Raw genomic sequence first — 13,951 nt, 5'->3', positions numbered from 1 at the left:
TGTAGAGGGCCACTCAGGTGTCTGTGCACCTGTCCGGATAGCTCTGCGAGTCACATTTATGTAGTACTGCTGTAGCAGCTGCCATACATAATTCTTGCCATAAAATTCATCCACTGTATACAAATAGTGCTTTTGTCCTGGCGTCAAGCCTGGGTGCTGAAACAGAGAACGTGTACACACTTCACCACGGGCTTGGATTTTTATTAAGGTATTTATTCATTCAGATTTAGAATATCAGTTAAATTTAATTAGATATTTATATTTGTTATACTGTTATAGATTGAGCCAAAAGGGAGTTTCCACACACATTCAGATTTGGATGGAAAAAATAAATAAGTCAGTGGAGAATCCAAGATCATTTCAGTGGGCAGTTTAATTACTTTTTTGGGTTAGAGGTATTGAGTTAGTCGTACCTGTAGAAATGGATATGTTATCATTGCCCTTGGAATGTGAACAGGGTTGTAAGTATCCAGGACTATTGTCAGCTGCTGCATACCTGTTTTGCACATGTACTGAGCCTATTTACCAGGACTCTCAGGTCACACTGGAATCCACACGTCGAAATCAAGTCAACAGAAAATCTAAAAAATATAGAAATTTAAAAATGTAATGGACATTATGCTTTCTGAGTTTGTAAAGTCATCAGGGTATAAAAGATGGTCAAATGTTCATAAGTGAATTACATTTGCACATTAAGATTTTTGAATTCAATAGGCTCAACACCAAGGAGAGACTCGTCTTGTTTGTTGCAAGTGTAATGTTTCTTTAGCGTCCACACACCACATGGGAAAAAAAGCACTTATCAGGTTGCAAGAAAGACTTAGCTACACTTTACTGGATTTTAAGAATTTTTTTTTAAAAATAAATACAAATTTCACTGTAGACCTGTAATTTGTACACTGGCAACACAATTTGTGTAATTTGTACACTGGCATTTGTACATGTACAACTTTGGTTAATCAAGTGCGTGTAAAAGCAAAAGAAAAAAGGAACATGTATTTAGAGAAATCAGATACATTTTATGGCATATGGGGACGGAGAAAACGCATTAGTAAATGATGCATGACTGACAGACAAAGGTGCAATGGGCATAAATAGATATCAGAAAACGAGGTGAGAAACACTTCATAATATAAAAACTTAAATGTTGTGAAATAATGAATCCTTACGCTACCTGTTACCTGTAGACCACGTATCCTAGTTTAATATTCTGGCTATAAAATGACATAAGATAGTGAATTTTACTAACCACGTATTCAATATTACTAACATATTAATCCTGATGACCGCGCCCACACCACACAATCATTTAATTTAAACTATTAAACAAATATTTTCTATTGATCAATCGATCAATCTATTTGCGATAGATATTCATTACACTGATCTCCGATTGAAAGCAACTCACCTTGACGGTCGGGGGGGGGGGGTACTACTGGTTTTCAATGGAAATCGTGTATTTTGTGTTTTAATGTCATGCCATTTTCGAACAACCAGTACTAGATGGTCCGGTACGCTTGTATAACTTGACAGAAATCCTGAACTTACAGGGTTCTCACCCTTTCACGATCTGGGTATCGGCTGTCTGATTAATGACTCTCCGCTCTCGTATTTTGAAATGTTGTCTTTTATTTTGACATCCGTAGGCATCCTCCGACGTCAGCACTTGCCGACAGGATGTTGACCAAAAAAATCAGAATGGACGCTTTGTGCAACATGTTTTATGTACGGCATTTGAACAGGGACTTTACAGCGGCGATTTAGATTAGATTTGGTGGAGTCTATTCGGTATTACGTGAGGAGCTGGTGATACTGGTGAAAATGCCCCGCTATGCGCAGCTCGTAATGGGGCCCGCTGGAAGTGGGAAGGTAAAAGGAGTAAAGCCACTCGCATGTCAGGTTGCGTGGGTGAGCTGTGCTAGCTCACGTTAATGTTTTATTTGCCACACACAGTAGTTTTGGTCGCTGCCTTTAAGTCCCTCTGGATAAAAAAAAAACAAAAACGCCAGTTTTTTTTAACACTGCATGATCTACCGTATACCAGTCATTTGGCTCCGTTATGGAGTCTATCAGGTTCCCACGATAAGGCCTGTCATGCATAGAGCGCCACTGCCAGGACTATGAAAGCTCTGTTTCATTACCTTCACAGAGCACATACTGCTCCACGATGATACAGCACGCAGAGGCCATCAACCGCTCTGTACAGGTTGTGAACCTTGACCCCGCGGCAGAGCACTTTAACTACCCAGTTATGGCAGGTAAGAACGGCCAGGGTGGCGGAGGCCTAGAGCCATGGAAACACCATCTGTGGTAGGCATGTCCTTAGAAGTCATACAGGTTCTTACCGTCAACGCATAGAAAGGTGTTAATGTGATGATTTTTTAAATTTTTTTTTTTTGCTTTTTTGGGGGGGAATTAAATGGACAGATATCCGAGAGCTGATCCAGGTCGACGATGTGATGGAGGATGACACGTTGAGGTTTGGCCCCAATGGAGGACTGGTGTTCTGCATGGAATACTTTGCCAGTAACTTTGACTGGCTGGAGGAAAGTCTTGGTCATACAGAGGATGACTACATTCTTTTTGACTGCCCAGGTTATTAGCTGTTTAATTCATTTCTATTGGCCATGATGAGCAAGGTAGTGGGATTTGTAATGGAGTTGAATGTTGGGAGCCAGTTCATCTTCAGAGCTTTAGTTGTGGTGCTTATAGCCTCAGTTGTTTACTATGAGTTTGAAGATCTCGGTAGAGCTGAATCATCAAACAGATTTGGGACTTAAAGACATTGCTGGATCACACTGAGCAGGGAAATTCATTTATTTATGAAAGGCAATAAATTCTCCTGAGTTGTTGAACCTGTTGAAAAATGCTTAAGGATGATGAATAAATGGTCAGGTCTTTGCACAAATCCACATTATTCCGAATAAATGTTCAGGCCTCTGCTTAAATCCTGATTATTCTAGAGTGATTCCCTCTGCGTGCAGGTCAGATTGAGCTGTACACTCATCTTCCGGTCATGAAGCAGTTGGTGGAGCAGCTGCAGCAGTGGGAATTCCGTGTGTGTGGTGTGTTCTTGGTCGACTCTCAGTTCATGGTGGAGAGCTTCAAGGTAAAAGAACAGACCTGGAGATGCCCAAGTGTTCATTCTTCCCTTCGTGAATAATGCAATTTTTCCTCAGTTCACACTGTCATTGATTTTACCACAGTCATATGAACTAGTAGCAAAGGTAGCATGTTAAAGGGGTTTCTCTCTGCATTCTAGTTTATTTCCGGTGTAATGGCAGCTTTGAGTGCCATGGTGGTGCTAGAAATCCCTCAGGTCAACCTTATGACCAAAATGGACCTGCTTAACCCAAAATCCAAGAAAGAAATTGAGAAGTAAGAGCTTCAGTAAGGTTTTTAAATTTTATCAAATCTATTCATTTGTGTGGTCAAATACTGTAGACTCTATATAATAATAATACACAAATAAACAAAGGGGTAATTTGTTCACATCAGATATCTGGACCCAGATATGTATTCAATGATGGAGGACAGCTCGACCACACTGAGAAGCAAAAAATTTAAGAAACTCACCAAAGCTATCTGCGGTTTGGTAAGCCATGGGGAACTACTGCATTGAATGAGCCAGATTTTGTTTCCAAAGCAGCACATTTATTTACTAGAAGCACCTTGTTGTACAGATATTGTCTGTTGCCTGTTAACTGTTATCTGGCACCATGCATATTTTCTGTCATCCATAAATTTCTCACCTGTGGTCAGTTTTCCCGACTGCAGGACTTCAGCTGACTGGAGGATACCAAGACACTCAGCAGATTTGTAAAAAAACCTCCTGTAACACTGCTGTGTCCAATACTTCTGTGCCACTACAATACCAGCTACTGTGGCACTCTGCTATTGGTGTCAGTGTCTACAGTTACGTGATGCCTAATAGCCCTTTATAATCAGACTTTTTGCATGCTTTCCTTTCCTTCACACTGAGAAAACCATGGTAGCAAATACTGTTCTGGTGGGGGGAAAAAACTAATTAAAAAAAGCTAATGCTATAAATGTTCAAAGGTTTGTAAATAATTGAAAAGTGTTGGCAAAAAGTTAAATGTAATTCAATTAATATCTTAACACAAAGGTCATTAACAGCAGGTTAGAATAATTCTTATTTTGCATTCAGTAAATTAGCTACACAAAGAGCCTACGTGCCTGGGGCGGCTATGTTTTAAGTGATGTCAAAAACAAGGTGGACCGAGGAAGGTGCACCACACACCTAACATGCTTATAAGCTATCCAGGAGCTTTTAGTTGTCATGACAACTTGAGCACTAAACGGAGCTCATCACATGCACGTTAATTTTTACATTTATTATCACACCTGTGTTTTCAGAGCACTGCTGTTTAGGGGGCATATAAGCATTTTACTGAAAGTTGTCATTTGGAATGAACACATCCAGCCTGATGAAGTTCTTTGTATGCAAATATTGCCACTGTTGTTTTGGCCCTAGTTAAATGACATCCTGTCAGCAGTGGTCCTGTAGTCAGAAGCTGACCGGTGGCAGTCCGTTATGAACATCTATAACAAACAAATGAAACTAAATATATCAGTAGCAGTAGTAGAATAATCAAATCTACTGCAACATTTAGTACAAGAATGTAATAAAATCTAATAGAATGCAATGCAAAAAAGTTAAAACTTAAACCTATATTTGAAATGGTTAAAACTGTTCTGTTTCTTCATAGATCGATGACTTCAGCATGGTGCGATTCCTGCCCTTTGACCGCACTGATGAGGAAGGTATCAACATTGTTCTTCAACACATTGATTTCTCTATCCAGTATGGGGAGGATCTAGAATTCAAAGAGCCAAAGGTAAAAAACAAAACAAAACAGTTAATAAGAACCTAACAGTTAATAAGAACCTAAATTGTGTTTTTTCCTATTAAAATAGCAAAATTACTTCACATGACTGTTACTTTATATATATATATGTGTGTGTGTGTGTGTGTGTGTGTGTGTGTGTGTGTGTGTGTGTGCGCGCGCTTTTTTTTATTATTATTTAATTGTTTTTCTTCCTCAGGAAGTTGACGAGGAACCAAGCAACACAAATTATGATGAGTTCTTCCAAGACAGAGTGGATTCCTAAAGGCCCAGGCAATGTTGTTGTCATAGAAATATAATTTCTCTGCCTGTGACAAATTCAGCAAATGAGAGCTGGAAGGACATTTAAAAAAAAGGAAAATCTTAGTTCCATTGATATTGGGGCTCTCCAAACCTGGAAGTGCAAGACATTGCTGTAGAACAGGGCCCCAGGGACTGACACAGACCAGGGTCCTCAAGAATCTGTTCATCACTGACTGCGTGATTCTTTCTTTATCCTGAGCAATGCTTTCTCTTATAGTATAGTACAATACTCAGAGTTGTATATTTAAGTATTTTTTTCAATAAAAATGCCTAAATTGGAGAAGTGTCGTGCTATTGGGGCATCTTTTGGAAGTCCAAAAATGTCATTTATAGGATTGAACCGTTTTATATAAGTTAAGTATGTATAAGTTAAGTATATAAGTTTATATGTTAGGTGATTGGCGCCCCCTCGTGGACCATACGGGCAGTTGCAATGGAATTTACAAGCCTATCCGCTTCCTGTATTGGTACTGGGTGGGACAGCGGAAGCGGCGTATCGCCTCGCTGACATTATTAATTCTACCCTACCACACTCGGGATACATTTTACCAAGATGCCGGTGAGACGATGTATAAATTCAACTACGATAAATGTGTCTTGTTAGCCTCTTTGACAATTTGAGAAAAGATTTCTTGAGAAACCACATTACGATAGCTTGCTAACGAGCTAACTAGGTAGCTACACGGTTAACCAGCCATCACTATATTTAATATACAGCCTTAATATATTTTTGAAAATAATCTATTTTAAAAAATCTGAAATACATACTCGTGTATTTGTTAAAACACGCACTTTTAATAATGGAAACTAGTTGGCTAGCTAACGATGCTTCTCATGTATACAATAACGTTTACATGCTGTGGTTATCCATAATTGAGCAGGTTATAGACATCTTTAGTCTTAAAAGGTTATAGACATTGCATCTTTAGCTGGCCATCCTAGCCACAATCTTTAATCGTGCTTCATTGCATTTGCTACACTTTTTAACGTTGTCCCAGGCTTACCACTCCAATCTGATGGATGCCGACACCAAATTGGTCGGGAATATGGCATTGTTGCCCCTCAAAACACAGTTTAAGGGCCCGGCTCCAAAAGAAAGTAAGCTGTGTTGTTGGATTCTTTTTTGTTTGTAAACCGTGTACTCTTTTATTCACTTTGATAACTCCTGCACCGACATTGCCATTTCGCTTCCTTAAATGGTCGTCAGCGCTGCTTCTGTTCCCGTTTTCGATTTTTCAGCCAAAGACCAAGACATCATCGACGAGGCCATCTACTACTTCAAAGCTAACGTTTTCTTCAAGAATTACGAAATTAAGGTGAGGGGTTGGGGGACTGCACAAAAGCATGCACTCGTGCCTCAACCTGCACGTTCTACCTGCACCACCTGAGGACAATGCTCAGCTGTGTAGTCAGTGACTGCTCTGCGTTTGTCGACGCAGAAAGATCCACCACCCTCCTTTCTGCCTTCTACATTTGGAGAAGGGCATTGCGTTACGTCTGCGTGAAGTTACACGTTCTTTGCTACTAATCGTATGATGAACCTCTCCTCCCTTGCATAGCTGTGTACACACCATTTTCAAGTGCCTCTTCCTGGCATTATTTTCTTTGTATAATCATTTTATTTGTTTTTGTTTATTTATTTTAAGAACGAGGCTGATCGAACATTGATCTACGTCACCTTGTACATCTCCGAATGCCTTAAGAAGCTGCAGAAGGTCGGTGCGCATGCGCGTTAGTCAAGCACAATAATAAAAGTTCTAATGGCTCAAAGGAAATGATTGATATACTAAAGAAAACGGTCTTTCGCTGTGCTTTGGATATTTAGTAAACCAGCACTTGATTGTAAAACCCTATTTGAACATATGTCAGCTTTCCTTGGGTTTGTGCATCATTAAACCTGAGCAACAGGCAGACATTGTAACAGTCACTGTAATGATTTTAGAACAGGTTATCTGTTCCAAACAGTGTTAATATTTGAGCTGCTTTTTAAACAAGTTGTCATCTGTATTTTGTGCTTTAGGGCTTTATAGTATTCTCAGTGGAAAAACAAAAGCATGAGACAGTTTCTTAGCATCTTGCAGTTCGGGTCTGAGGTGTACTAAAGAGATAAAGCATTCTTACTAACACTGCATGTGACTAAAAAACAAATAAACAAAAACACTTAAACTGCAAGACCCTTACTGACGAGCGTATCCTTCTTTGCGATCCAGTGTAGCTCACGGGGCCAAGGAGAGAAAGAGATGTATACACTGGGCATCACTAACTTCCCTATCCCAGGAGAGCCTGGCTTCCCACTGAATGCCATGTATGTCAAACCCTCCAACAAACAGGAAGAAGGTATGGCACAGTGAACTGTACCCTCCACCTGCTTTAATTGCCCCAATAATCCCAATATATTTGTAACTGGAATATGTTAGGCCTTCTGTACATTTATAGCCTCTTTGACACAGCCAGCATGTATCTGATCTTACTGCATAGTGTATTGGCTATAGCTCCCTTTTAGATGCATTTACTAAGCGTGGACTTACAAACTGGCTCTTCTGCACCATCACTTCCTCACCACAGCTGATGGGTCAGCTATGCAAACAATATCCATTCTCAATTCACCACTAGCGCTCATAGGGTAGTGTGTGTCATGCGGATTCGGGCTGATCGCACACAGCAGTGTTGCTGGGCGGTTTAACATGCGTCAAGTCTCACTGCTGAAGTGAGCGTGTTACGCTAGCCAAAGTGGTCCTGTGGTTAGAAGAGGACCACTGATGAAGGGATGGAAAAGTAGCAATAGAACCTACCTGTACACTTACAAGGTGTGTTTGAGTGGCTGTTAACGCACCCATTTGAAAAGCATCCTAATTGTTTTCCGCACCCTCTGTGGTGCTGACTCGGTATTTGTTTATGCTCAACAGAGACTATGAGGGCTTACCTACAGCAAGTGCGGCAGGAAACGGGTCTGAGGTTGTGCGACCGCGTGTTTGACCCACAGACTGACAAGCCAAGCAAGGTAAGCTCCATAATCATCACTGGACAGTTCAGACCCAGAACATAAAAATCCTCCCCAGGACTTTGTGCTAGTTGCCCGTATTTTCTAAATAGCTTAAGCCAGTAAGTGGAATTTAATTGCTGAAATCAACTGGGTGATGCGAAATCATATGACTTTTACAATCCAAATGTAAACCATCACTGACAGTACATATGGGATGTGTTCACTGTTCCTGGCTCATGACTAAGTTGCATCAGGTTTCTAAGCAGATCCAAGAAAGCATATTGGTATGCTACAGCATGGAATGCACATTGATGTGAATGTGATCTGTCGCACAATACAGTGGCCCATAGCTAATCGTTTAAATGTCTATTTCTTTCACAGTGGTGGGTGTGCTTTGTAAAGAAACAGTTCATGAACAAGAGTCTCTCTGCACCTGGACAATAGGCAAAAACTGAGATTTTCATTTGGAACATTATTTTTCCAGTATGGTTATGTTTTCTTGCGTTTTGTCTTTTTTTTTTTGCCATCAAAGGCTACCAGATTTAAAGTTAATTTTATACTGCAGCCAAATATTTGATTTCCTTTTCACAACCATACACCATATGTGAAAACTGAGGTAATCAAATAAAAATATTAAAAATAAGTGGTATATTTGATCCATTAATAGAAACAATACTTCCAACATTTGCTGCATGAGCAGGGTCTTTTATTCGTCTTAATTTGGCTAAACTTGCAGAAATGGGGACTACATGAGCAGATGTCATTCTACGGCTACAAGTGCCTACTTCAGAATTATTTTCAGATGCAAAATGTGATGCACCTGAGGAGAGTCAAATAATTACACCGAATAGTTCACGAATAGCTTGATGTACACCATTCACTGCTACATGTAGGAATAGAATTAGAAACTGGAAGCAAGACTTGGTTTGCTACTTGTATTAATGCTGAAAAGCTTTCTGCTGGATGCTCACTGCCAGTGAAACATCAATGAATTGTTCACAGTATAACCTTTTAAAAGGTGAACATTTTAATGTTCAGTTCCCACATGTAGCACCTTTTTCACTTATTGCTTTTAATGGGTTATTTGTAATCAAGTTTAGCAACAAAAAAACAACACTTGCAAGAACCCCCCCGAAATGTTTCTCACAAATAAAAACAGGTTACTGATATGCACTTAAGAAGGTTAATTAAACCAATGTTACACAAAAACGTAAGACAGGTGACGGACATGCACAACAAACTTGAAGGTATGTATCTTAAGACAGACACTGGTTTAATGGACAGATACCAAAACAACTTGGCATAGGAGAGCAAACATAAAAAAATAACCAACAAATAAATACATAGGCTGCAGGAGGAGACAGCTAGCCTAGGTGGGCAGTGAGATTGAGAAGTGCACCACCAATAGTCTTTTCACCAACTATCCACAAATTAAGTGGATGAGGTTAAGGCAAGTGCAGGCCAACACAAAACAAGATATGTTTAAACACAGCTATGGTATATCATTTACATACACACAAAAAAAATTTGAGCTTGCATTTTGTACAAAAAAATATTCTCTCATGCAAATATGTAACTTTTTGGTTTGTCACCCCTCTCCTCAAAAAAAGTAAGAGATTCTTGCTGAAGAACAGAAGCATTCTGACAGACATGGCATCAATTAGTCAAACTCCCTTCCATACAGTAAAATAGACTAAGGCAGCAGAGAGTACTGATTCCTCGGCAAGAGACATTTCTGGTGAATTTTTCCCAGGGCACAGGGATATCCGCAATTAGAGCATGTGAGAGAATCAGCATGTTACTCTCAAAATCTTTTACAACAAATGCACAGAATATTGCAAAATTGCATAAGAGACCTTATCCAGAGTTGATGGCTCAGACGCAGGTTATTAAAACCAAGTCAAAAATGCATTACGCTTCATCACACTCCAGACAATAAATAAGTCTGTCACACACACACACACACACACACACACACACACACACACACGGGATTTAGGGAAATCAGCTCATTTCAAAACATGATCATATTCTCACACAAAGGAAATCCTCTTGCTTAAAATGGCTGGATTGACTTCCATCTCCCTATTATCAAAAAAATGGTGCAACAGTAGATGGTGACAGATGTACATCCCCTGGGTTTCATAACTATGTGGGGCCAGAGGAAAATTTATTTTGATGGCAGTAAGGGATAATGACACACTTCATTATGTATGGTTACACGCAAAAGGTGGGGAGGACTGGGTTGCCCTGATAGATTACCAGTTTTTCCATTTTTATCCTAATGCTCTTTGTTGGTACTATCCAAGCAACATATCTGACAGCCAGTTTGGATGCTCAATATATAACATCAGCCCTACCTTTCTGAGCTAAATGCAATGTTCCCAAAACAAAACAAAAACAACAACAAAAAAAAAAGTCAGTGACTGCTGGGTTAAAATGATACATTTATATCAATTACTGCCTCTTTAAATCTGAGACATTTTTAATAACATCTCTGCTAGTTAAAGGCGTAAAGTGTAAAGGATGGATGTGCTGGGGTCAAAGATATACTGCAGGGCAAGTATTTTTGGATGCTAATTTTCCATCTTGTAGAATTTTGAAGCAATCAGTTTCCACAGCAGTGAAACGTGCAGGCAATCCAGATGTCCGTAGGGAACTTGACACAGCTGGAACTGAGCCTAGGTCAGGATTAAAATAGCCCCTGGCACTGCAAAACTTGGATACTTCACCAATTGGCACTCCACAGTTCAGAGTTCAAAGCAGATAGATGCTATGTAGAAAAATTACCATTTAAGCGAGTGCTGCGGTCACAGATGGGCCTAGTCAAAGGCCATCTCCTGGCTTTTCCTCACACAGCGGGCTACCTTCCTCTTAAAGTCCCCGCTGGGATCCTCTCGCCACTCCTTCTGTTGAACAAACACAAACTTATACATGAGCACACTAACTACCAATAGCAAACGTTATCCAAAGTGACTGAAAAGGGTGCTTTGCATCACTCAAGGATACTCGTCTTTATGCTATAACAACTGCGTAAAATCCAATACCAGCATTACACTAAAGCCCTATCTGGAGACATGATGATCTTGGACCATGCCATATTATTTTGCATCAGGACTTACAGCTGCATCCACATTGGCAGGTGAGTCACCGTTCGGGTCGGCCAGCATGGAGATGACACTGATCATAATGGTCTCGACTGTGTGGATTGGTAGCCAACGCTCCTCTGGCTTCTCGTATCCGTACTTGTCCTCTCCAGGCTCATGCAAGATGGAGATGCACACGTCCCCGTTCTTTGCCACTGGAGATGATAGAGAGGTGGTGGTCGCAAACTGTCATCCAATGGCACAACCACAGATTTGTTTAAGAGAGATTAATCACATTAACCACATCCTCCTACCATGTTACTGTAAAGATGTAAAGGCAATACTGAAACTAGTTTAGCTAAACAAGTTTTTTTCCCCCCATGCTGACAGGTAGCCTATCAAAAACCCTGATATTTAAAAATACCCTGTACAAATACAATCCTTCATGGGATTAAAGAACATTAAAAGTATTAATGTCTGTTATCCTGCTAACCAACAATAACAGCTCAAAAGTACATGGAGAAAGAGTTTTAAAAATAAAGTGGCAGAACAGATGGGATTTGAGGCAGTGGCAGCTACCCAAGAAGAATACTGGATGCAGTAATTCTGTTCTGAGTACATGTATCTACAATACGGGTCGCCTGCACTCACCATTTGGGTGCCAAATTTCTGTAATAAATTTCATCTTTGGGGGTCGAAGTGGGTAGTCATGAGGAAAGGTGAGATTTGCTTTAAAAAATCCACCCTCGCTATAAAAGAAAATACAAGGTCATCGAATGTTTAAATTAGAACAACGTTTGCTCAGTGACATGATGCTTAAGCGATCGGCCATTTTATGATCTTAAAGCGCTTAAGGGAAACTCGTTAAATAACAGTAAAACCAGTGAGCGCCGTTTATAATGTACTTACAACAACGTGTCTGGTGGCCCGATGATGAGGACCTCCCACTGATAGATATCGTCATCATCGATTAGACCAGCCGAAAAGCCCTCAACAGGGTTTTTGTTGAGCTCTGTGATCAAATGCAAACATTTCCCACATACAAACCTGACGTGACATTAACCTGAGCGTGTTTTTCAACAACTTCTAAGTCATTGCGCAAGAGCTGACGTTTCTGTGTCATGTCCTCCAAAGGCGGTGACTAGTTATTTTACAGTTTTTTAAGAGCATACTCGCTCTAAGGTTTTGGCTTGTATCATTTGCTTTAATAGTGTGTTCACTGGGCTTTTAGAAAACCAGGCCCGGAGTAACTAGACGGCCAGTCCTCTTCTTGGCTGATAACACGTGTACTTGGACACAAGTGTCCATAGCTAACGCACCTGGCTAGTAGCTAGTTAGGCTAGGCTTTTGTGAGTAAACACAACCTAGCGAACGAGCATGCCCTGTTAGTAACGTTGATAACATAGCTGTGAACCTAAAGATGAATCAGCTATGGTGGATAAACCAGTAGCATATAACGTTAGCGACTGGCTAATAAAGAGATGTCATGGAGAACGTCGTTTGCTGACCTATTTAGCTATTAGCTACGTGCCAGCTAGCCACACGAACTACATAAGTCATCTCACACGTACAATTTTACAGAGTTTCCACGGTGATCTGAAATCATCACTCGTGAAAGCCGATAAAAGCTGACATTACGCTGAAAACACCTGAAACAACGATGGGTAACTAAAGTTTCCCTTTGCCAACTGCCAACTAGCTGCCTGGGTAGCTAGTTAGCTAACCTAGGCTAGCCAGATAGCTAGCTGTCCACACAACACAAAAAGTACAATTAAGTATATAAACAATTAAGTAAGTCATCATATTACCTGCTAGCTGTTTTCTAAGAAGAAGTGATGACTGTTCGGTCATTTTATTTGGTTGAGGGTAATAAACGGTTTTAGCTCACCGAGTGTCCGTTACTTTAGCCGTTACTGGCTAAATGCCGTAAACTTGCTGCACGAAACGTACCCACGAGACATCGGGCATTGTGTCGCATGCGCGGTTACTGCGACGGTGAGAGTTGTTATTGTTTGTTTGTTTGTTTTGATCTTTTTTTATATATATAAATAGGTGCTTTTCCTAATTTACCTTTTAAAACACCATTTACACTCTTTGCATTAACCTTTGTACTGATTTACTAATAACGTTTAATGCACAATAGTTTTTAGTGACCAGATGGCACTATAAAGTGAGAGGTCTAAATGATTCGGAATAAGTTGAATCTAACTTGCATCTTGGGACAAAATGTAACACAGGCCTGAATCATTTAGGCTTCCAATTAACAAACATAACCTAGGAGCCAGCGATGCCAAAAAGCATGTAGTATACTACATTGATTGTGCCAATCTAGGAACTCTGTTAAATTATGCTTCCCTGCTATATAACTAATTCAACAAAGAAAGACATCCCAGCAGTATGCCATGGAGTGGTATATAGAGTAAAGCATTGTTAGGACTGGACATATCCCAGCAGTATGCTGTGGAGTGGTATATAGAGTAAAGCATTGTTAGGACTGGACATATCCCAGCAGTATGCCATGGAGTGGTATATAGAATACAGCATTGTTAGGACTGGACATATCCCAGCAGTATGCCATGGAGTGGTATATAGAGTAAAGCATTGTTAGGACTGGACATATCCCAGCAGTATGCTGTGGAGTGGTATATAGAGTAAAGCATTGTTAGGACTGGACATATCCCAGCAGTATGCCATGGAGTGGTATATAGAAT

At 40.2% G+C, this 13,951-nt stretch overlaps 3 protein-coding genes across 3 annotated transcripts; 2 read left to right on the top strand and 1 right to left on the bottom strand.

The window, feature by feature from the left end:
- Window positions 1–1,685: 1,685 nt before the first annotated feature.
- Window positions 1,686–5,454, top strand: gpn3 (GPN-loop GTPase 3). The gene is made up of 8 exons (XM_027004105.2): window positions 1,686–1,869; window positions 2,150–2,258; window positions 2,428–2,595; window positions 2,985–3,109; window positions 3,263–3,378; window positions 3,499–3,595; window positions 4,731–4,859; window positions 5,068–5,454. The coding sequence occupies exons 1-8, from the start codon at window positions 1,822–1,824 to the stop codon at window positions 5,131–5,133; spliced, it is 858 nt and encodes a 285-aa protein (XP_026859906.1). The 5' UTR covers window positions 1,686–1,821; the 3' UTR covers window positions 5,134–5,454.
- Window positions 5,455–5,629: 175 nt separating this feature from the next.
- On the top strand, window positions 5,630–8,797 carry arpc3 (actin related protein 2/3 complex, subunit 3). Its single transcript, XM_027004208.2, has 7 exons — window positions 5,630–5,730; window positions 6,170–6,269; window positions 6,411–6,487; window positions 6,818–6,886; window positions 7,382–7,508; window positions 8,078–8,172; window positions 8,536–8,797. Exons 1-7 carry the CDS (start codon window positions 5,725–5,727, stop codon window positions 8,596–8,598), a joined length of 537 nt encoding a protein of 178 aa, XP_026860009.1. The 5' UTR covers window positions 5,630–5,724; the 3' UTR covers window positions 8,599–8,797.
- A 361-nt stretch (window positions 8,798–9,158) lies between these two features.
- On the bottom strand, window positions 9,159–13,210 carry ube2g1b (ubiquitin-conjugating enzyme E2G 1b (UBC7 homolog, yeast)). Its single transcript, XM_027004209.2, has 5 exons — window positions 13,049–13,210; window positions 12,150–12,252; window positions 11,892–11,989; window positions 11,277–11,455; window positions 9,159–11,063 (listed from the first exon to the last, which is right to left on the bottom strand). Exons 1-5 carry the CDS (start codon window positions 13,089–13,091, stop codon window positions 10,977–10,979), a joined length of 510 nt encoding a protein of 169 aa, XP_026860010.1. The 5' UTR covers window positions 13,092–13,210; the 3' UTR covers window positions 9,159–10,976.
- Between the last annotated feature and the right edge of the window lie 741 nt (window positions 13,211–13,951).

This window comes from Electrophorus electricus, chromosome 6 (genome assembly GCF_013358815.1).
Source record: "Electrophorus electricus isolate fEleEle1 chromosome 6, fEleEle1.pri, whole genome shotgun sequence".
NCBI classification, from domain to species: domain Eukaryota; kingdom Metazoa; phylum Chordata; class Actinopteri; order Gymnotiformes; family Gymnotidae; genus Electrophorus; species Electrophorus electricus.
Note: the sequence above shows the minus strand (reverse complement) of the source record. Positions and strands in the feature narration are given on the sequence as shown.